Raw genomic sequence first — 22,917 nt, forward strand, 5'->3', positions numbered from 1 at the left:
ACGATCTATGAACAGCCAGCAGAGGGCGCCTCACCGCAAATAAAGCTAAATATAGATCATTGATCTATTTTTAGCCTCATTCCCTGGGGTTTTGCAGCGAGGAGCAGCCTGCATTAGCACAGCTCCTTGCTGCAAAATGTTTTAACCCCTTCAGAAGGATTTACATCGTTGGACGTTACAGATCTGCGGAGGGTAAGTATATTGTTGGTTTATTAAGTTTTTTTACTCACAGAACGAGGGTCTTCAGTGACTGGATTGGGCGTTGAATAAAATACTGCAACAACCATTGTTTTTATTTCATTAAAATAATTTTAAATAATGTGTTTGTGTTTTATTTAACCCTTCACTACAATTGGATTAATAATGGATAGGTGTCATAATTGACGCCTCTCCATTATTAATCTGGCTTAATGTCACCTTACAATAGCAAGGTGGCATTAACCCTTCATTACCCCATATCCCACCGCTACACGGGAATGGGAAGAGAGTGGCCAAGTGCCAGAATAGGCGCATCTTCCAGATGTGCCTGTTCTGGGGTGGCTGGGGGCAGATATTTTTAGCCAGGGGGGGGCCAATAACCGTGAACCCTCTCCAGGCTATTAATATCTGCCCTCAGTCACTGGCTTTACTACTCTGGCGGAGAAAATTGCGCGGGAGCCCACGCCAATTTTTTCCGCCATTTAACCCTTTATTTTAAGAGCTAGAACGGCCAAATTTTGCAGATACACACTACTGACATTAGTAGTGTGGAATCTGCAAAAAAAATGGAGAGAAGACATGGTTTACTGTATGTAAACCATGTCTCAAATCATGTTGGGTTTTAGGAAGGAGAAAGAAAAAGCCGGTATTGGAATTACCGGCTTTCAAGCTGTATAGCGCTGGAATAAATATTAATATATATACATATATGTGTCTCACTGACATATATATATATATATACCTATTCTATGTGTACACATTTATTCTACCTATTGGACTGTAAGCTGTCAGTGTGATTTTACTGTACACCGCACTGAATTGCCGGCTTTTCTCTCTAACAGCGCTGCGTATTTCTCGCAAGTCACACTGCTTGTCCGTGTGTAATCCGTATTTTTCACACTTCCATAGACTTTCATTGGCGTATTTCTTGCGCAGTACGGTGACAAACGCAGCATGCTGCGATTTTGTACGGCCGTAGAAAGCCGTATAATACTGATCAGTAAAATACGGCAAATAGGAGCAGGGGCATAGAGAATAATTGTGCCGTATTTTTTGCGAGTTTTACGGACGTAGATTCTGCGCTCTTACGTCCGTAAAACTCGCAAGTGTGACGCCGGCCTCATTCTTCTGCTTGGATCTCATTAGAAGGAAAGAGGAACGAGCCTCTGCCAACACGCCAAGTCGAACTTCCCATGCAGCTCAATGGTAGAAGATGATAAGAAGAATGGTTGAAAGTTATTTCTTCCGTGAGGATAAGGAATCTGACATGCTCAAGAAACGGATAATCACTATATTTCTCCATAACCAATTTTATTTTCAGACCTGCACTGCAGTCACTCATTTTATTTCATCTGGACAGAAATCTGTCTGCATTGCATTTTTAGAATAGGAAATTCAGTCTATTAAAACTGCTCCTGCTGCCATGCTATCGATAGTACCATGCGGTATAAACTCTTTTCCACCATTTTATTAGGTTAACGTCTTAGCACATAAGCTTTGCTTCACCTTTACTTTATTGTTGCTTTTGTAACATTGTGTAGCATTTATTTTATTTATTAATTTATTTATTATTTATTTGCTTATATAGGGCTATCTTATTCCCCATTGGGGCTCACAATCTAAATTCCCTATCAGTATGTCTTTGGAGAGTGGAAGGAAACCGGAGTGCCCGGAGGAAACCCACGCAAACACGGGGATAACATACAAACTCCTTGCAGATGTCGTTGGTGGGATTTGAACCCAGGACCCCAGAGCTGCAGAGCAACAGTGCTAACCACTGAGCCACCGTGCTGCCCTTAGCATGGTTATGTATATACGGTATATGAACAGTATAAACAGATATATTCCTTTATAACGGGAGTCAATTTCAGACGCTATGAAAGATGCTGGAAAGCAGTGTAATTTGATCTTTATGCATATTTTTCCCCCAGCTAATTTGTACGTGTTAAATATCACGTAAATGCTTAAATGGAATCTAACATCGGGTTTTTGCCACAATCTGAGTGCAGCAAAAGGTAGAGACCGAGACCCTGATTTCAGAAGTGTGACAATTACTATGCTACTTGCTGTAGTTTTATTAGCTAGAGTACTGGTAAACCTGTTGCCATATGGTCATCCATATTCATGATCTCTATATAACTCCGCCCATGCCACTGATTGGCAGCTTTCTGCCTATGTACAGCTGTTACAGAAAGCTGCTAATCATTGGTGTGAAAGGGATTCAAAAGAGATTGGCATACAGCAAACTGGTACATCTGCAGAATGTGTTATCTATACTGCCGCAAGCAGCCCAGTAAGTGATAAACTGTTGATATCAGACTTTCAGCCAATACAGCATGCTGTTTTCTGATAGGATAGTAAAATAACAAGTGATAGATTTTCTTTAAAGAACATTAAAAATCGACTGATTTCATTGTCTGGGAGGGTAGAAAAAATTATAATTGTTTCTATATAATATTAAAGGATATACCTGTTTCTTTAAAATGCATGGTCTATTCTTATATTAAATTGGCTGGTGTCCCCTTTATTGTCTACCGGTAATGTCTGCACCATCTCTGGTATTACAGCTCAGTCCTATGTAGTAGACATAATAAGTACACACCATAACTATCAAATAAGACTCATACATTGAAGGACAGAAATGTTGACTCTCTATGACCCGGTAGTAAAATTTGTACCAGGGTTCTCCGACCAACGTGTGCCATGTTATGATGCTGGTGTCTTACTACTTGGTAGGTGTAAGGTACCAAAACTGGGTGAGAATGCAACCTCTGTCTATGCATTGATGGCTTAGTAGATGATTTTTAGTCTTGAAGACTTGAGTTACTATCTTCATTTCTTTGGCTTGTCGATCAGTACATCTCAGGACATACTTACATCACTTAGATGCTCACGGGAAGTACTTCTCTGCGAAGGTTTTGTTTCTCTGCCTTGGTTTTCGTTCTCACTGTCTCGGCAGTTGTTCTGTCCTGGTTTGAGCTGTGGAAAGACAATTAATATTTTAGAATTACTGATAATAACCTTGCAATGTTATATTCATTTTTCACTTTTAGCACTGATAAAGACAGATCTCATTTTTTTAAAAATCAACCCAATTTATTATTTTGCCGCTTTTCTTTTACAACAACATCTGTTGCCTCTTTCATTGACCTATTCAGATTGTTAGGGAGGTCTGTCATGGTGGCCGATCAAGGTCACTTTTGACTCTTCAGATGAGAGCCAGAACTGTGAAATGTTGAAAATAATCACCTGCACTCCACTATCATATAAGTTTCACAAGACCGGCGTTGAGATGGAATATAATAAATGCTTGGTTTGTATTATCTCATGTATTTCTGAACATCACACTTACCAGTGAACTCACAGCAGCCTCCATGGCCAATACTTCATTGTTGGTCAAACAAGGGAGGCAAACATATAACTACTGTAGGCCTTGATAAAGCGTTGGGTTTAGGCTGATCTGTATGAGGTTACTGTCTGTGTTTGACCTGTTATGCCCTAAAAATATAGAATGCTGCGCTTTTTTGTGGCAAGTGAATTCTTATGTTCTAGTATTATTACTGCTATCCACTAGAACAGAGCAGCACCATATACACAGCAGCTTCGTACCGCTGGTCTTATAAATATAATGTCTCTGCTGAAGATCCTTGTTCCGTAAGTAAAAGCATAAGTAGAAAAGGAGTTTTAATTTTACACATAACCATTTTTTAATGCAGACCATCTAAAACCAGGCAATCAGATATTAATATCTGGAGGAAGTGACATGCTGTCCACTATAATAGTCATACCAAGACAAGCGTCCTGTAGGTGCTGCCCCCTACACATTATGTCTGTATGATGCCCTAATTGAACTTCACGGTCAACAATTTTGTTGCAGTTTTTCATAGTTGATTTCTCTTACTTTTCTAAATAACCTCAAACACACAAGAACTATTACCAAAATTGACCCAATATATATTACAAAAATCACAAGAACGGTATATATTTTTGAAGTATGAATGGAGACCAGACATCTTGAGATAATTCCCAAAAATGACGAAAAAAACAAGCAGAAGCTCTCCTCATGTGGATGACGAAACAGTAGGTTCTCATAGTCCTCACATAGTAAATTCTGAATAAAAAGATACATCAACGAGTTGGAATTACTTGATATACTTTTAGGGTAATTTATTAAAATTTGTATTTCATTCTGCCGTGTTGAACCAATAAAGCTAGAATAGGATGTGTGATTACGCTCTTAACTCTTGCCCAATTTGGTGCGTCTTCGTGATCTCTGTGGTCCATTGCTGGTGCACATTTCTGCTATAATTTATCCCAATTTCTGGTCTACATTACAATAAATACTATGTGCTGTGTTTGGCCATGAGATTCTTTGACTAAGCTTCACCCACTGCTTTCAAATGTGTCTTACTGTTGAAAAAGGGCGGCAAAAACTCAGACGCTTTTTGTGCCAACAACCATTGCACCAAAGTTTACGACTTTTTGACATTAATGCATTGACATCGAGAGAAAGATACATTTTCTTCTTTGACTTAGGGAACAAGAAAATGCTTTGCCATGAGGGAAGCATTGCAGAAGTATAATACAATTTCTAGCATTCACCCTGTTAGGAATTTAAGGTAATTTAAGTCTAAAGGAAGGCAAAAAAAGGCTTTATTTCCAGTGCTGCCTATCGCTGCTGCTCTGGTCTTGTTGATCAACTGCAGCGGTAACTTCAGGTTGACACACTGCAGCCAATTACTGAGCTGAGTAAAAGCTTGTTTTGCTTTTTTGTTGCCTCCCTGAGCTTTTGAAGCAATAATCTTTGAAAGGGGACAGCCTCTTAAAATATTCTGCTGAAGATCGAACATTTCTTACCTATTAGAATGCAATAACCTATTTTTTATCATGCGTTTATTCAATTTTCCAGGCAGCAGCTGCTACTGCAGCGAGCATCCGCAGAGCTCTTCACGGACGCTGAAGTGTGTGAGAACTCAGTGCTGATTAGCGAGCTGCCACTCTCCATCTTCTAATTATGGCTAATCCCACAACAGACTTCTAGTCACTGTGCAACTACTTCTCACTTGACCTACACCGCCGAGAAAAAGCTTTGTCCCCTCAAATCCGCATGTTAATCCTGCCATCAGAAAAAATCACGGGAGGCCATCTCTGGATATAATTGTTTAATTTAGTGCATTAAGGTAATCCAGCAAAAGTTGTATGCCTTTTCTCAATTCATTTACTCGTAGACAGCCAATTGTAGCCTTTGTTTTGAACTGATGTCTTTTCATGCATTAAATCAATGACTTAATAAGGTAATATGTATATCTGGATTATTTTTTGCAAACCAGCGCATTACTAGATAATTATTGTGGGAATTCAGAGGAACTTACTAGATGGGAACACAAATTACGAAAATTGGAACTAACTAGTGATGAGCGAATATACTAGTTACTCGAGATTTCTCGAGCACGCTCAGGTGACCTCCGAGTATTTTTTAGTGCTCGGAGATTTAGTTTTCATCGCCGCAGCTGAATGATTTACAGCTACTAGCCAGGCTGAGTACATGTGGGGGTTGCCTGGTTGCTAGGGAATTCCCACATGTAATCAAGCTGGCTAACAGATGTAAATCATTCAGCTAAGGTGATGAAAACTAAATCTCCGAGCACTAAAAATTACTCGGAGGACCCCCGAGCGTGCTCGGGAAATCTCGACTGACGAGTATATACGCTCATCACACTGCAGAAGGTCAATATGGGCTTCTCACAATTTCCAAGCCAAATTGAACAAGTATAACCATGTACCCTGAAACTTCAGTTAGTTCTGATTTTTAATAAACTGGCTCAACTATTATCATGGTGCTTCATGTCGTTGACTTATGTAAGTGGGTACCATCTTATGTAGGATGACCACATGTATCAAAGGGGGTGATTACAAATCTCCAAGATGTTGAGATGTAGAAAAAGGATATATGTAGTTTGTAGATTGTATTAATCTGACATTTTTTTTACATGTGCTGCAGTGTCTAGGCCAATTAATTATGCATTTTTTATTTGACCTGACAGTGATGCAGTTCTCACCACTTCTACCCCAGATTGTTTATGTGTGAATGAAGCATAAGGCAGGTCGCCCAGCGGCTGATTCTGCTTTTGGTTGGCACTCTGTATCACCCATAATAATTCATGTTCAGATCGGCCAAGAGTAGATGCGTATTGCCAACTGGAGAAATTGGAAAAGCCACTGCCAGACACCAGTGCTTACAGGACAGCGGGTCCAAGAATTCGGTATGTTGAAATTTTACTGGCTTGTTTCTGTTTCCATGAATGGCAGGAGGCCAGTAGGACTGTATGTAAGTGCCACAAGCTCATAATCCGTATATCTAACATGCATGGACAGCGCAAAAATCCATTACAGTTGGAAATTTCTCATTCACCTAAATATCTTCTATAAACATTTTATATACTTTCTTGCTTAAAAGTTCCCTTTTTCTTTTGTCAATGCGTCAGCCCCATTACACAGACAGGGGTTTTAAGCAGTTAGCATTGCTAAAGAACATAGCTTCAAATGTATAAACCTGTAACCATAGTTAAAAATGTTTGATCACACAGAGTCTTACTAAATCAATCTCACTAAGGTTAAAGTTATTAAATGATCCACGCAGGATCCCAAATGCCCGAAGGTCACCAGCAACCCATATACAAGACACGTTCCTCAGCCATTTCAGGGAGCGCCTCATTGTGACAGTTCTCAGGCATTGCTCATTAATATTGATCTTTGTCTCACACATTCACGGGATCCAACATACAGGCCTCAATCAGACACACTGTCATTTGTGCTTCCTCTTGCCACTTACATGCTCCCAGTGGCTGAAGTTGGGTCTATTGAATGTGAATATGTCACCAGGTGCTTGCTTCACAATCACACAACAGCATAATGTAGAGACAAAGACCTGGATTCCAATGATGTGTCACTTATTGTGCTGATTGCTATAGTTTTGCTAAAATCACTGTTTTACCAGTAGGATATAAACAATAGAGGACTAGTAAAATGGTTGCTAGGTAGTCCTCCATATTCATGAGCCCTGTATAACCCTGTCCCCATGACTGATTGGCAGCTTTCTGCTTATAGACAGTGTACATATGATGCCGGATGAGGGTGGGGTTATACAGAGTTCAGCATTTAGAGAACTGATAGATCCAAAGCTAAGAAAACAAGGATTTTAGCAAAATAACAGATAGCAGCTCAGTAAGTGGCACAACGCTAGAATCAGGGACTCTGCTCATACAGCATGCTGCTCTCAGATTGCATAGCAAAAACCCGGTGACAGATTCACTCCAACTCACATAACTTCAGAAGTCTAGTCTGCTATGTAGGATTCCAGTTCAGGAATTTCAAGACAGTTGGCAAATCTGCTTACCCGACCTATCCCTACAAACATGTATCCCTCCACCATGCTGCATTGTATGTGTTATATTTTCTATGACCAGAATAAATGATGGTGATTGTTGGATAGGTGATTATTCTTTTCTGGCTATCAGAGAAGCTAAAGATGCCGCTGCACCAATTTCTTTTTCACTGAAATGCAAAAAAAGTAGGAAATGGTGGGAATCTTTATACGTCCAAAGACATAATGAAGAGAAAAAAACACAGTCCATAGATATCCATCAATGCAAAGCACCAAAGGTGGATGGACTAAAAGACCAGCGAGCTTCACACTGTAAAAAGTAAAGTAAACTGACTATTTCAGTGTAGAAACATTTACTAATTGTCTGTGGGATAATACAATTTTGATGCTTGTGACTTTTGAAATCCACAATGTAAATGGATCTTATGGATGAGCCCTTTAAGGATTATTATTAAAGGCAAAAACCCTCTAATTTTTATTGATACTAGCAGTCATCGAGAGGTCTTTATGGGGAGTTTTTGGTTCTGGTTCTCTTTTCCTTACATGTCCGTTGGATGTTTTTTCTTACATAATTACTACTGGACGTCAAACAACGATAGATTTTCATCCCCATAGTCAGCGTTCCGCACATCAATGAAGCTTTATGTATGGTTAAATACAAGTGGACGTCTCCAAACTTTTGATTTCCCTTTTATGAAACACATTCTCTTTTCTTGAAAATAACTATAAATTGCCAGTTCAATGAATTACTTAGTGTGGAAAAATAACAAATGTCAAAATAGGGTTTTAAAAATTCATGAAATTCCAGCTCAAATAGTAGCTCTACAGAGTCATTATTTCATTTACTTTTCTTCATTTTCTCTACCTGATGACCGAGTAGGAGAAGAGCTGTCACCAAAAATATAGCTTGTACTATTAGACATAACTGCTAAAAATGTCATCTGGGAACAACCACAGAATGTGACAAGGATTCTGGCAGTTAATTTCTAAAGCACATGTCATGTGGTGAAACCTTGCTGTTATGTACAGTGCCTACAAGTAGTATTCAACCCCCTGCAGATTTAGCAGGTTTACACATTTGGAATTAACTTGGCATTGTGACATTTGGACTGTAGATCAGCCTGGAAGTGTGAAATGCACTGCAGCAAAAAAGAATGTTATTTCTTTGTTTATTTTTTTTTTAAATTGTGAAAAGTCTTTTCAGAGGGTCATTTATTATTCAACCCCTCAACCCACCAGAATTCTGTTTGGTTCCCCTAAAGTATTAAGAAGTAGTTCAGGCACAAAGAACAATGAGCTTCACATGTTTGGATTAATTATCTCTTTTTCCACCCTTTTCTGACTATTTAAGACCCTCCCCAAACTTGTGAACAGCACTCATACATGGTCAACATGGGAAAGACAAAGGAGCATTCCAAGGCCATCAGAGACAAGATCGTGGAAGATCACAAGGCTGGCAAGGGGTACAAAACCCTTTCCAAGGAGTTGGGCCTACCTGTCTCCACTGTTGGGAGCATCATCCGGAAGTGGAAGGCTTATGGAACTACTGTTAGCCTTCCACGGCCTGGACAGCCTTTGAAAGTTTCCTCCCGTGCCGAGGCCAGGCTTGTCCGAAGAGTCAAGGCTAACCCAAGGACAACAAGGAAGGAGCTCCGGGAAGATCTCATGGCAGTGGGGACATTGGTTTCAGTCAATACCATAAGTAGCGTACTCCACCGCAATGGTCTCCGTTCCAGACGAGCCCGTAAGGTTCCTTTACTTTCAAAGCATCATGTCAAGGCTCGTCTACAGTTTGCTCATGATCACTTGGAGGACTCTGAGACTGACTGGTTCAAGGTTCTCTGGTCTGATGAGACCAAGATCGAGATCTTTGGTGCCAACCACACACGTGACGTTTGGAGACTGGATGGCACTGCATATGACCCCAAGAATACCATCCCTACAGTCAAGCATGGTGGTGGCAGCATCATGCTGTGGGGCTGTTTCTCAGCCTAGGGGCCTGGCCATCTGGTCCGCATCCATGGGAAGATGGATAGTACGGCCTACCTGGAGATTTTGGCCAAGAACCTCCGCTCCTCCATCAAGGATCTTAAGATGGGTCGTCATTTCATCTTCCAACAAGACAACGACCCAAAGCACACAGCCAAGAAAACCAAGGCCTGGTTCAAGAGGCAAAAAATCAAGGTGTTGCAGTGGCCTAGTCAGTCTCCTGACCTTAACCCAATTGAAAACTTGTGGAAGGAGCTCAAGATTAAAGTCCACATGAGACACCCAAAGAACCTAGATAACTTGGAGAAGATCTGCATGGAGGAGTGGGCCAAGATAACTCCAGAGACCTGTGCCGGCCTGATCAGGTCTTATAAAAGACGATTATTAGCTGTAATTGCAAACAAAGGTTATTCCACAAAATATTAAACCTAGGGGTTGAATAATAATTGACCCACACTTTTATGTTTAAAATTTATAAAAATTTAACTGAGCAACAAAACTTTTTGGTTTGTAAGATTTATGCATCTGTTAATAAATCCTGCTCTTGTTTGAAGTTTGAAGGCTCTAACTTATTTGCATCTTATTAAACCTGCTAAATCTGCAGGGGGTTGAATACTACTTGTAGGCACTGTATCTAAAGAAAAATAATCTTGATATAGTAATCAAAGAACAGACAACCTGATAATATACACCACTCAGAACTGTTCTTGTTTGAAAAAGAAACTCTCCATTGGTTCAATAACATCACATTGATCTGAAAACAAATCTAGACATTTTTAAAAAGATTGTCAAGGAATAAGAAACATGTCTACTTTCATCCAGAAACTGCACCACGGCTGTCTATGGTTTGTGCATGGTCTAGTACTCTTCCTTTCTGAAGAGGCTATTTGCATATTTAAATTACATGGCCTAAAAGTCTCCTTACACTGGCTGGGCACACTCCACAAGGAGAAACATTCCCTCTCTGACTGTCTGTCAAAGGTATCTCATCTAGCCAAATCAGACCTCCTTGTACTGCTGAGGGGCAAACAACCTGAAACACGTGCCTGGCATCTTATCCTAAGTCATGTGGCAAGACTTGTTAAAGGGTCAATATTGAATTTAAAGACGGCTACCCCAACAGGTGGGACTGGAGTTCAAGTCCTTTTCCTGTCTAAACAGGCTATTTGCATATTTAAATTCCCAACAGAGAATTGCATGACATATAAGTCTTACACCTGATTGGCAGATAATTCAATACAAGTGGATAAAATAGTAAAAATTCTGCATGGAAATTGACTGACAATGCAGATTTTAATATCAGCTGCTTGTCTGTTTCAGCAGAGTAGTTTCACCATTGTCAATATAGAGGAGGTAAATTACTAGTTTATTCTACCTTTAATCCAAGTAAAATTTTGCTGTGGATTTTTTGGTTTGACCCTAGATTTTTTTTGTGGGTGGATTTGTGGCAGAAATTTTTAACACCTCTTGACCTGTCTTATAGGTAAAACAAGTAATGTTTAATTGGATGTTCACATGAGTATTATCTATCAATAGATATTCCATTACTATGAAATAGCGGAAAAGACCCTTAAAGGGACATTGTCAGCACATAATGACTGTTCGAGCAAAGTACAGGCACTTATGGTGTGGCCAACAATTTACATACAACTTCTCACCTGGTTGTTTTCTCTCAATCTTCACACCCCCTTCATCTTTGATTGACAGATCTGGCTTCATTGAGCCAGAGAAGAGGAGAGATAAATGGAAAACAAGGAGGCAGGAAGGTGTATTTAAGTGATTGACCAAGCCATAATGAATTGTGCGCCTGTACTTGGTTTCGACAGTCATCCGATGCCTTCAGAGTCCCTTTACCTATTATAACTATTGTGTCTGATTCCGGTGTCTATTTTTTTCATGTGTTCTATGTGTGTTTTTCATATTGTTCATGTGCGCATTATAGTCTCATGTCATGCTCAGTTCTTTTTTCTGTGGAACGCTTGTCCACGTAGAGAAAAACAAAGACATTATGATCTGATTTTTGGATTAAACTCACACATTCAAATGAATGGGTCATTGAATTTCCTTCTGTGTATTATGAGTGCATACTGTCCATTGTTCAGTTTTGTCCAGTTTATCAATTTTAGAGTAATTGATAGGACTAGCATTGAAAACTCTCTAGAGTTAATTTATGTTCATACAAGAAAAAGAAATGATACAAAGATTGTAAAAGTTGACACACGGACCAAAAATTGATCCAGAACACTAAAAAGATGGGCTTTTCTTCTGATGCGAGGAAAAAACGATGCCTGAACGGGGCCTTAATGTTACATAAATGCAGATACTGTTTGGTCCATTTTAGGCTATGTGCACACGTCAGGATTTCTGGCAGAAATTTTCCTGACAAAAACCTGACATTTCTGCCAGCAATCCGCATGCGTTTTTTTCACGTTTTTTTTTTTTTGCGGTTTTGATGCATTTTTTGCGCGTTTTTTATGCATTTTCTCGCGTTTTTTCCAAATGCATAGAATAGCGGAAAAAACGTGAAAAAACCGCAAAATTAATGAACATGCTGCTTTTTTTACCGCAATGCTTTTTTTTGCGGAAAAAAACGCAACATGTGCACAAAAATTGCAGAATGCATTCCAAATGATAGGATGCATATGTAGGCGTTTTCTAATGCATTTTTATCACGAAAAAACGCGAAAAAAACGCGAAAAAACCTGAACGTGTGCACATACCAAAGTGGTTGTTCAGATAAGGAATGTACAGTAAGTCTGCAGTCATACTGTTAGACTGCAGACTTCTGAAACCTCACAGTGCATGCACCGCAAACTCTAAGGACTCTCCAGTGACAACGGTGAAAGCGGATGGTCACAACTCACGAGACCACAAATATGCAAATTGCATACATGCGGTCGCATGCCAACTAGACTTGCTGGGATTCGCTCAATTCCTTTATTTTATTCACTTATATAGCGTCATTAATTACCCAGCGCTTTACAGACATTACCAGCACTGTCCCCATTGGGGCTCACAATCTAGATTCCCAATCAGAGTACCCGGAGGAAACCCAGGCAAACACAGGGAGAACATACAAACTACTTGCAGATGTTGGCCATGGTCGGATTTGACCCCAGCGCTGCAAGTTTGCAGTGCTAACCGCTGAGCCACTGTGCTGCCCATTGTACTTTGACATGACTAGTTGGAATGTGCCTCAAAGTGCAGTCATGAAACTGTCCGCTCTGGCTGGAAACACGTGGGAGTCCTGACAGAATATGATGCCTGTGCTGTGAGGATTAAGAAGTCTGCAGTCACATAAACTTTCATCCCAAACTTGAACAACCCCTTTCACATCACAGCTTGATCAAACGGTTATATTTTTAATTGAATAAATTGTAAGTGTACTTATAGGTACCTATTCCAAAAAAGCTTTTGTGTGTGTACATGATTAACCCCTTCACCCCAAAGCCTGTTTTCACCTAAGTGACAGGGCCAATTTTTACAATTCTGACCACTGTCATTTTATGAGGTCATAACTCTGAAACGCTTCAACAGATCCTGGTGATTCTGACACTGTTTTCTCGTGACATATTGTACTTCATGATAGTGGTAAAACTTCTTCGATATGACTTGCATTTATTTGTGAAAAAAACAAAATTTTTTCGGAAATTATGAAAATTTAGCAATTTTCAAACTCTTAGTTTTTATGCCCTTAAATTAGAGAGTTATATCATATAATATAGTTAATAAACAACATTTCCCACATGTCTGATTTACATCAGCACAATTTTGGAAACATAATTTTTTTTTGTTAGGACGTTATAAGGGTTAAAAGTTGACCAGCGATTTCTCATTTTTGCAACAAAATTTGCAAAACCATTTTTTTACGGACCACCTCACACTTGAAGTGACTTTGAGGGGTCTATATGATAGAAAATGCCCAAAAGTGACACCATTCTAAAAACTGCACCCCTCAAGGTACTCAAAACCACATTCAAAAAGTTTATTAACCCTTCAGGTGCTTCACAGGAATTTTTTGAATGTTTAAAAAAATTGAACATTTAACTTTTTTTTCACAAAATTTTTACTTCAGGTCCAATTTGTTTCATTTTACCAAGGGTAACAGGAAAAATTGGACCACAAAAGTCGTTGTACAATTTGTCCTGAGTACGCCGATACCCCATATATGGGGGTAAACCACTGTTTGGGCACATGGCAGAGCTCGGAAGGGAAGGAGCGCCATTTGACTTTTCAATGCAAGATTTGCTGGAATTGAGATCGGAGCCCATGTCACGATTGGAGAGCCCCTGATGTGCCTAAACAGTGGAAACCCCCACAAGTGACACCATTTTGGAAAGTAGACCCCCTAAGGAACTAATCTAGATGTGTGGTGAGCACTTTGAACCTCCAAGTGCTTCACAGAAGTTTATAATGTAGAGCCGTAAAAAAAATTTTATATTAATTTTCACAAAAAATGATCTTTTTGCCCCAAATTTTTTATTTTCCCAAGGGTAACAGGATTAATTGGACCCCAAAAGTTGTTGTGCAATTTGTCCTGAGTACGCCGATACTTCATATATGGGGATAAACCACTGTTTGAGCGCATGGCAGAGCTCAGAAGGGAAGGAGTGCCATTTGACTTTTCAATGCAAAATTGGCTGGAATTGAGATCGGACGCCATGTCGCATTTGGAGAGCGCCTGACGTGCCTTAACAGTGGAAACCCCCCACAAGTGACCCCATTTTGGAAAGAAGACCCCCTAAGGAACTTATCTAGATGTGTGGTAAGCACTTTTAACCCCCAATTGTTTCACTAAAGTTTAGAATGTAGCATTGTGAAAATTAAAAAATCATTTTTTCTTTCCACAAAATGATGTTTTAGCCCGCAATTTTTTTTTCCCCAAGGGTGAGAGGAGAAATTGGACCACAAATGTTATTGTCCAATTTGTCCTGAGTACGCTGATACCCCACATGTGGGGGGGAACCACCGTTTGAGTGCATGGCAGAGCTCGGAAGGGAAGGAAATACAGACTTAGATGGAATGGACTGCAGGTGTCATGTTGCATTTGCAGAGCCCCTGATGTACCTAAACAGTAGAAACCCACCACAAGTGACCCCATATTGGAAACTAGACCCCCCAAGGTACTTATATAGATGTGTTGTGAGAGCTTTGAACCAACAAATGTTTCACCACAGTTTATAACGCAGAGCCGTGAAAATAAAAAATATTTTTTTTCCACGAAAATGATATTTTAGCCCCCACGTTTTTATTTTCCCAAGGGTAACAGGACAAATTAGACCCCAAAAGTTGTTGTCCAACTTGTCCTGAGAACGCTGATACCCCATATGTTGGGGGGAACCACTGTTTGGGTGCACGGCAGAGCTCGGAAGGGAAGGAGCGCCATTTGAAATGCAGACTTAGATGGATTGGTCTGCAGGCGTCATGTTGCATTTGCAGAGCCCCTGATGTACCTAAACAGTAGAAACCCCCCACAAGTGACCCCATATTGGAAACTAGACCCCCCAAGGAACTTATCTAGATGTGTTGTGAGAGCTTTGAACCAACAAGTGTTTCGCTACAGTTTATAACGCAGAGCCGTGAAAATAAAAAATATTTTTTTTTCCACGAAAATGATATTTTATCCCCTATGTTTTTATTTTCCCAAGGGTAACAGGACAAATTGGACCCCAAAAGTTGTTGTCCAACTTGTCCTGAGAACGCTGATACCCCATATGTTGGGGGGAACCACTGTTTGGGCACACAGGAGAACTCGGAAGGGAAGTAGCACTGTTTTACTTTTTCAAAGCAGAATTGGCTGGAATTGAGATCGGACGCCATGTCGCGTTTGGAGAGCCCCTGATGTGCCTAAACAGTGGAAACCCCCAATTATAACTGAAACCCTAACCCCAACCCCAGCGGCATCAGAGGGGTTAAATGCCCGCGTTCGGCGATAGCGCCGATCGTGGGCATTTCTGCGGGGTGTCAGCTGTCATATACAGCTGACACCCGCACCCGATCACCGTGGCGCTCAGCGCAAGACCGCGGTGATCGGTGCGCCGTACTAGTACTGCTGCTGGCACAAATGCAGTGCCGGCAGCGCAGTACTAGTACGGCGCGTGGCACGAAGGGGTTAATGAAATTTATGATCATATTCTTCCTTGTGCACTAAAAGCTTCAGAAGTTTCCTCTTATGCCTTCCTGCTTTTGCCTTCCCTACAGCTTCTTCCTCCTCCATTCTCCAGCAGCAGGTGTGATTTGATCCTTCACTGCAGACAGATTCATAGACAGATTTGAGCAGTTTTAGGACTGAATCGGACATCCATTTTTCATGCCCATTTTCTATCTATGTTCTTCGTGAATAGAACTTTTACAAAATTTCAAAGAGACATGTCCGATATTAATCTAATCTGAGTGTGGGATCAAAATTGTCAATATAACTCTATGGGTCTGTGACAAATTTAGACAGCATTCGGATGACAGCCAAGTGCTCTCCATTTTTCATGGTCTGCTAGATAGGATAAAGTTATGAAACTTTTTTCCTTATCCTTAGAAATAGTCACGGGGGGAGCACAGACTGTTTTTCTTATACTTAAAAAAACTGATGTGTCTCAATGAGCCCTGAGAGGGAAAATGGACAGTGCAAGCAGAGAATATGTTACTGGTAAGTCCTAATGTTCACTTATACAGTTAATTTTGGGGTAAAAATAATGTAGTTACTATTTAAGCTGGAAAAAGCTGCCACATTGATGATGGTTTTCCTTAGATGCAGATTTATGAGTATTTTTTTTTAAAACTGGTTCTAACTTGCGGCTTTACTGCACTTAGCTCAGCCTAATAGTAGAATAGTTTAGTAAAGTATATCTGAGCTGAGTATTGTATGGATGGATGAGTGTAAAGTAAAATTGGACCATTTTTAAATATTCAGACACTGTCGTTCCCTGATCTTTCAAGTCAAACAATTTCATTCAAATGTATCAGTCCATTTTGAAAAAGGATTACCAGGTCACATTTATTTTCCTGTCTATCAGCTGAGCAACAAGAAAAACAATTTATATGCAGCGGAAGGAGCAGAAGACTTTCTAAACTATGATTTAATCTCCGTTGAACTTTAATGGTTTTGTGAATCAGGTGTAAAAGAATCCATTACAGTTTAGTTATTGATAGTATCTTACATTTTCACGCATACAAGGCTACATTTAAATGACTGACTGGAAATAACACATATACGGTTTTGCATTTTTAGAATGGAGTTCACTGAAGAAACACAGAAACAATTGTATAAGTCAGGGGTTAAATGTTCTTGGTGTAACATGCAGATGTGTTTTATAGCACATTGAAAGGAACCTGTCACCTCATTATCTGCAGATATAGGGCTATCCTGCAGGTATCTAATGTTCACACTTTAATTAAAAGTGTGGCTACAGGGAGAAAAAGGATTTATCTCCTCCCTGGAGCTGCTGACTTTCTGTCATTGGGCGTGCATAAGCGGGGGCTGTAAGCGCACACCAGCACTTTGACATTTCATTCTGTAGCGCATCTGTCGAGAGCAAGCTGTCAATCAAAATGCTGGAATGTGCTTACAGTTGCCATTTACAGTATAGTAAGCGGTGCTGTGAGTGGTGACTCTACTCACTTTATCCATAACTGGAAGCTAGAAGCTCCCGGAAGGTAACAATTTTATTTTACCCCAATATCCACAATATGAGTAAGGCGGGTGAGCAGCACTGAAACTTTATTTTCCTGCAGATTTACCTTACATCTGCAGGTAGTGTTTTCCAAGGTGACAGGTTCCCTTTAAATACTGTACACTGATAAAGTACGTACAATTTTCTTTATGCTTTAGTCTGCCATTTGCAAAATTGACTTTTCTCTTAGAAATATTAAGTAGATATTTTCATTGTGTTTACATCATTTCCATCCAATCATATTCTAAATATAAACAATACATCTAATATGGCATCTATAGAATTGCGGACTAGATGTGTGCGGCCTCGCCCAATACAGGTGTACAAGTTCCTTATCCCCATTGAAAATAAAGAAATAATACAAATAAACAAAATAAACTAATGTATCGCTTGGTCTGAGAAAGTCCAATGTATGAAAATAGGAAATTACTTAACCCAATCTGCAAAGTGCAATAAAAAGATAAAACATCAAAATGCCGTAATTGTCTTCTTCTGGCTACAGCAATTCTGCAAGAAATGGAATCTAAATTGATCAAAACATTGTATATAGCAAAAATGGTATCAATAAAAAAGTCAGTTCACCCCACAAAAAAACAAGCACTCACACATGAATATAAAAGTGAAACCATTACAGATCTCAGAAAATGGTGACATTAGCAAAATTTTATTTATTATGAATTTTGGAATTTCTTTCACCAATAATATTTTTTAAAAAGCTATACATTTGGTATTGCCATAATTGTACTGACCTGGAGAATCATAGTGTAAGGTAATGCTTACCATGTAATGAATGCTGTAAAAGCAAAATGCAAAAAAATGATTGCAGAGTTGAGTATTTGCACAATTTCACCGCACTTGGAATTTTTTCTTTTTTTCCCGTACATTAAATGCCTTGAATGAAGCATTTCATTGCAAAACGCGCATCGGATGAGGTGAGTTGCTGGACATACATTTTTAAAGGGAACATGTCACCCCCAAAATGGAAGATGAGCTAAGCCCACCAGCATCAGGGGCTTACTGTATCTACAGCATTCTGTAATGCTGTAGATAAAGATAAGCCCCCGATGTATCCTGAAAGGTAAGAAAAAGAGGTTAGATTATACTCACCCAGGGGCGGTCCCGTTACGATGGGCGTCGCGGTCCGGTGCCTCCCATCTTCATAGGATGACGTCCTCTTCTTGTCTTCACGCTGCGGCTCTGGTGCAGGTGTACTTTGTCTGCCCTGTTGAGGGCAGAGCAAAGTACTGCAGTGCGCTGGGAAAGGTCAGAGAGGCTCGGCGCGTGCGCACTGCAGTACTTTGCCTATGAAGATGGGAGGCCCCGAACCGGACCGCAACTCCCATCGGACCAGAATCGGACTGGAACCAACCCTGGGTGAGTATAATCTAACCTATTTTTCTTACCTTTCAGGATACATCAGAGGCTTATCTACAGCATTACAGAATGCTGTAGATAAGCCCCTGATGTTGGTGGGTTTAGCTTATCTTCCATTTTGGGGGTGACAGGTTGCCTTTAAGTAGCTTATCCTTCATTAGCCTATGGCTAATGTATGTTTTTATTTACCTGGATACTCACATGCAGTTAGAAGGGTTGGTTTTTGAAGGGACCGAGGCGGCATTGATCATAATTTTAAAACACCCATCGGACCGGGCCACGCAATTTACATACAGTGCAGGACAAATATAAAACAATTTTATGAGGTACGCAGAGACACATCTGAGGAAATTAAAGGGTTGCGGGATACTAAGTCTTATGAACTTTCAGTTGATGGGCATAGTTCATAAGAGAAACAACTGGTTCCCTTTAAGACTTCTGAGTGGCATACCTGATATTGAATATCTGCTATACTTCTCATTCTTTTACTTTACCCATTCTTGTGTGATATATATACTGATGTTGTGTGAATGAACCCAAAGACCTCATTGAGATGTTAGAGTTTTTCAAGTATGTAAGAAAATGTGTTACCAGTGTTTTTGAATGATGTGCCATCAGTGTTTGGTAAGTGTGCCGTCAATGTTTTATCAGGGCTTTCGATCGATGTACAATCAGTGTTTGGTCAGTGTGCCATCAGTGTGCCATCAGTGTTTGGTCAATGTTTTTCACATATTTTTAAATAAATTAATTAATTACAAAGCTTCTCCTATCATGTGTAATGCTAAACACAGCACATGGATTGTACACGGATGCCATCCATGTACTGTCCGTGTCAATCACGGAACCATTGACTTGTATTGGTACTTATAATTGGTGCGTGTGCTATCCAAGGAAAACATGGACAGAGCACAGGATCTGAATGAGGCCTAACTGTAATATACAGTTATGTTAGGATCTGAAATGGGATGAAACCTTATAATTTTAAAGAAATGGTATTTCAAGAATGTATTAGATGTGCTAATTTTCTGTTGTTCATATACTATAGAAATTTATTTTCACAAAATGATTTAATACTCTTGCTATTCAGTTTAACCGACATGGTAAAAATATCACTGTCACCACTAAAGTATTTAATAACCAGATATATTTCTCCATATGGTCAATAATGTATTATATACTGACCTAAGGGAGAAATAATTCAGCCAATATTGGAACAGAATTTTCAGGATGTAAATTCTAACTATAATAGACTGTAACTGCGAAGTTAATCAGAAAGCAATTTCTTAACTCGTAAATTAAGTCTTACATTTGGATTACATAATATCGCCAAAATGCAGCCAAAATATTAAAATGTCGCGTAAAAGTCATATAGCCATGGGATTTATTGGAAGGGGATTTCACAAAGAAGCAGGTTTACACTATAACACCTCTTCAGGACAAGCATAAATAATACATGTGATGATGGTGTCAATACCTCACAGCTTTGCAGCATTGTGCCAATTGTCAGATTATCTTAGCTCAGCAAAAATCTGGAGGAAAGTCATTTATATGATAGCTGTTGGTCAAATTTACCGTAAATATTATCTCCTAGCTCAGAGCAGTAAAACGATAAGATGTTAGGGATTTTCTGCCCTTTGATTTTACAGCCAATAAGATTACTACTGGTAAGTCAAGGAAGGAATAAACTTAGTCAAGACAAAATAAAAGGAATAAAGAAAGTGACATCATTGTGCAACATTACGCATACCCCTGTACAGAATATATACATATGCATTATATATGTAAACCATTCAATGTGCGCACAATTATTAGGTCATTTGTATTTTTGTTGATTAACTTTATTATTGAACAACTACAGTGCTGTCAGTCAATACAAAAGGTTAATAAGCTTGAACATTTAAGAAAGTAATTGTGAGGGTTTATCTTTCTTAGGACATTGTCTATATGTGCGTAATTATTGGGCAATATTATTATGCAACTAAATGATAAACATAAATTTCAATTGCTTAATTTCAAATGAGAATAATAACCAAACAACTCAAAATCAAAAAAATGTACTTTGAAATTAAAAACAATATATACCAGTGACCAATATAGCTACTTTTCGATAACAGTTATAAGTCTTCCATCCACGGAGTCTGTCAGTTTCTTTATCTTTTGACGAACAACTTTTTTGGTAGCACCAACCACAGCCTCCAGACACTATTCAGAGAGGTGTACTGTTTTCCTTCACTATGAATCTTTAATTTATGAAGGGCCCAAAAATTCAGTAGGGTTTAGGTCAGGTGAGGAAGGGGGCCATGTCATTATTCTTTCATCCTTAAAGGAAATCTGTCACCCCATTTTTCACCTATAACCTAAGGCCACCGCCATCAGGGGGTTTATCTACAGCATTCTATAATGCTGTAGATAAGCCCCCGATGTAACCTGAAAGATAAGAAAAAGAAGTTAGATTATACTCACCCAGGGGCGGTCCCGGTGCAGTCTGGTCCGATGGGCGTCGCGGTCCGGGTCCGGCACCTCCCATATTCATATGATGAAATCCTCTTCTTTGCTTCCTGTCACGGCTCCTGCGCAGGCTTACTTCGTTGAGGGCAGAGCAAAGTACTGCAACGCGCAGGCCCCGGGAAAGGTCAGAGAGGCCCTTCGCCTCCAGAGTTATTGCCTCATAGAGTGACACTGGTCAGATTTAAAAAAATGAGGCCCAGTCATTAAAGGGAACCTGTCACCTGAATTTGGCGGGACCGGTTTTCGGTCATATGGGCGGAGTTTTCGGGTGTTTGATTCACCCTTTCCTTACCCACTGGCTGCATGCTGGCTGCAATATTGCATTGAAGTTCATTCTCTGTCCTCCGTAGTACACGCCTGCGCAAGGCAAGGCTGCTGCCGGCGGTTCGGACTGGAGTGTTCAACTGCATAGAAATACATGCAGCCGCACACTCCTGTCCTGAGTGCCGGAGGCAGTGCCAGGTATTGATCCGTGAGTTTCTCGCATTGCCCACGCAAGTGTGACCCCGGCCTAAGAAGAAGAAGAGCTATGAGAAGCAGGTGGGGGTCAGTAAAGCAGAGCTACATACAGTAGTGCTCTTTCCATCAGAGGCAGTATGGGTGCATTTATACTGGCCAATTGTGGCTGTTAAACGCCAATCAGCTACATGCAAACATACCAACGGTTGTTTAATAGCTTATTCAGACAGGGCAACCACACTATAATGCACATAGAATGATAGTTAACACATATACATTGATCTCGATAGCTCATTCCTGCTAACATGTTGGATGATTGGTGGCCTATTTGGAAAGGCAGATAATTATGCAAAGAGCATTGTAAGGAACGGTTATTCCTAATGATTGGCCACTGTAAATGCATCTTATAGGAAATCTGACATGAGGTTTAATGCTCCTAAGTTATCTATTTGGGCACAGAGGTTAAAGAAAGTTGAATAAAATGATACCTATGTTTTTGCACTCCAATGTCTTATTTTAGAGAAATTCACTCTAGGTACTATGTAATCACACACAGCTCAGCAGAGGGATCAGTGAGACCAGACTGTCTGTCTTTAAGTGTCACACTGAGAAACCAGCTTTTAGCTATTGTGTAGCTATGTTATTCTTTCACCTGCATGTTGATACCTGCTTATGATTCGTCAATGTCATACAGTGTGAAGGATTACAAGCCACTAGAGGCAGCTGGTAAGATCTCTGTGATGTATAAAGAACTTGCCAACTGATTTATATGTTAAGGAATTTCTTTTTCTGAAATATGACATCATATTGTAAATATGAAGGTATCATTTTATTCAACTTCTTATAACCTGAATGCCCATATAAATAGTTTAGAAGTTTTAATCCTTTTGAAAGCTCTTTGTTTTTACTGGTTGAAGTAGTACAGTAGTGGGTGTGGTGGCTGTGAGGTGAACAGTGACCTGAGGAAGAATGTTACTCAAGTTCTTCTGTTTATTATCAATCTGATAAATTCTGCAATGTTTAAAAATTGAGTCACTATATACAGTGTAATTATGTTCTTTCCACTCCTGGATTATGGCAACTGGAAACTTCACCAGTTTAGAAATTCTTCTATAGCTACTGCCATCAGTATGTTTTGCAACAATAAGGTTGCAAAAGTCTTGAGACAGCTCACTGGTTTCACTCATCATAAGGGCTTTCTTGTGTGGCACCTTGGTAAAGAGACACCTTTTTATAGGCCATCGGTTGAACCAGCTAATATTATTTTTCACGATTGCTTTCTAATTACTGGTAGATTTTCTTGACTTTTCATGGCTTTTTTGCTCTTCTTCTTTTCAT

General features: G+C 39.7%; 1 protein-coding gene across 1 annotated transcript in view; it reads right to left on the minus strand.

Moving 5' to 3' along the window:
* Positions 1–22,917, minus strand: part of LOC138671659 (autism susceptibility gene 2 protein homolog) — a 1,859,492-nt gene that overhangs the window by 474,383 nt on the left and 1,362,192 nt on the right. Inside the window, exon 3 of the mRNA XM_069759830.1 lies at positions 3,076–3,177. Within this exon, the coding sequence (XP_069615931.1) occupies positions 3,076–3,177 (102 nt within the window). The remainder of the gene's footprint in view (positions 1–3,075; positions 3,178–22,917) is intronic.

Source organism: Ranitomeya imitator, chromosome 3 (assembly GCF_032444005.1).
Source record: "Ranitomeya imitator isolate aRanImi1 chromosome 3, aRanImi1.pri, whole genome shotgun sequence".
NCBI lineage: Eukaryota > Metazoa > Chordata > Amphibia > Anura > Dendrobatidae > Ranitomeya > Ranitomeya imitator.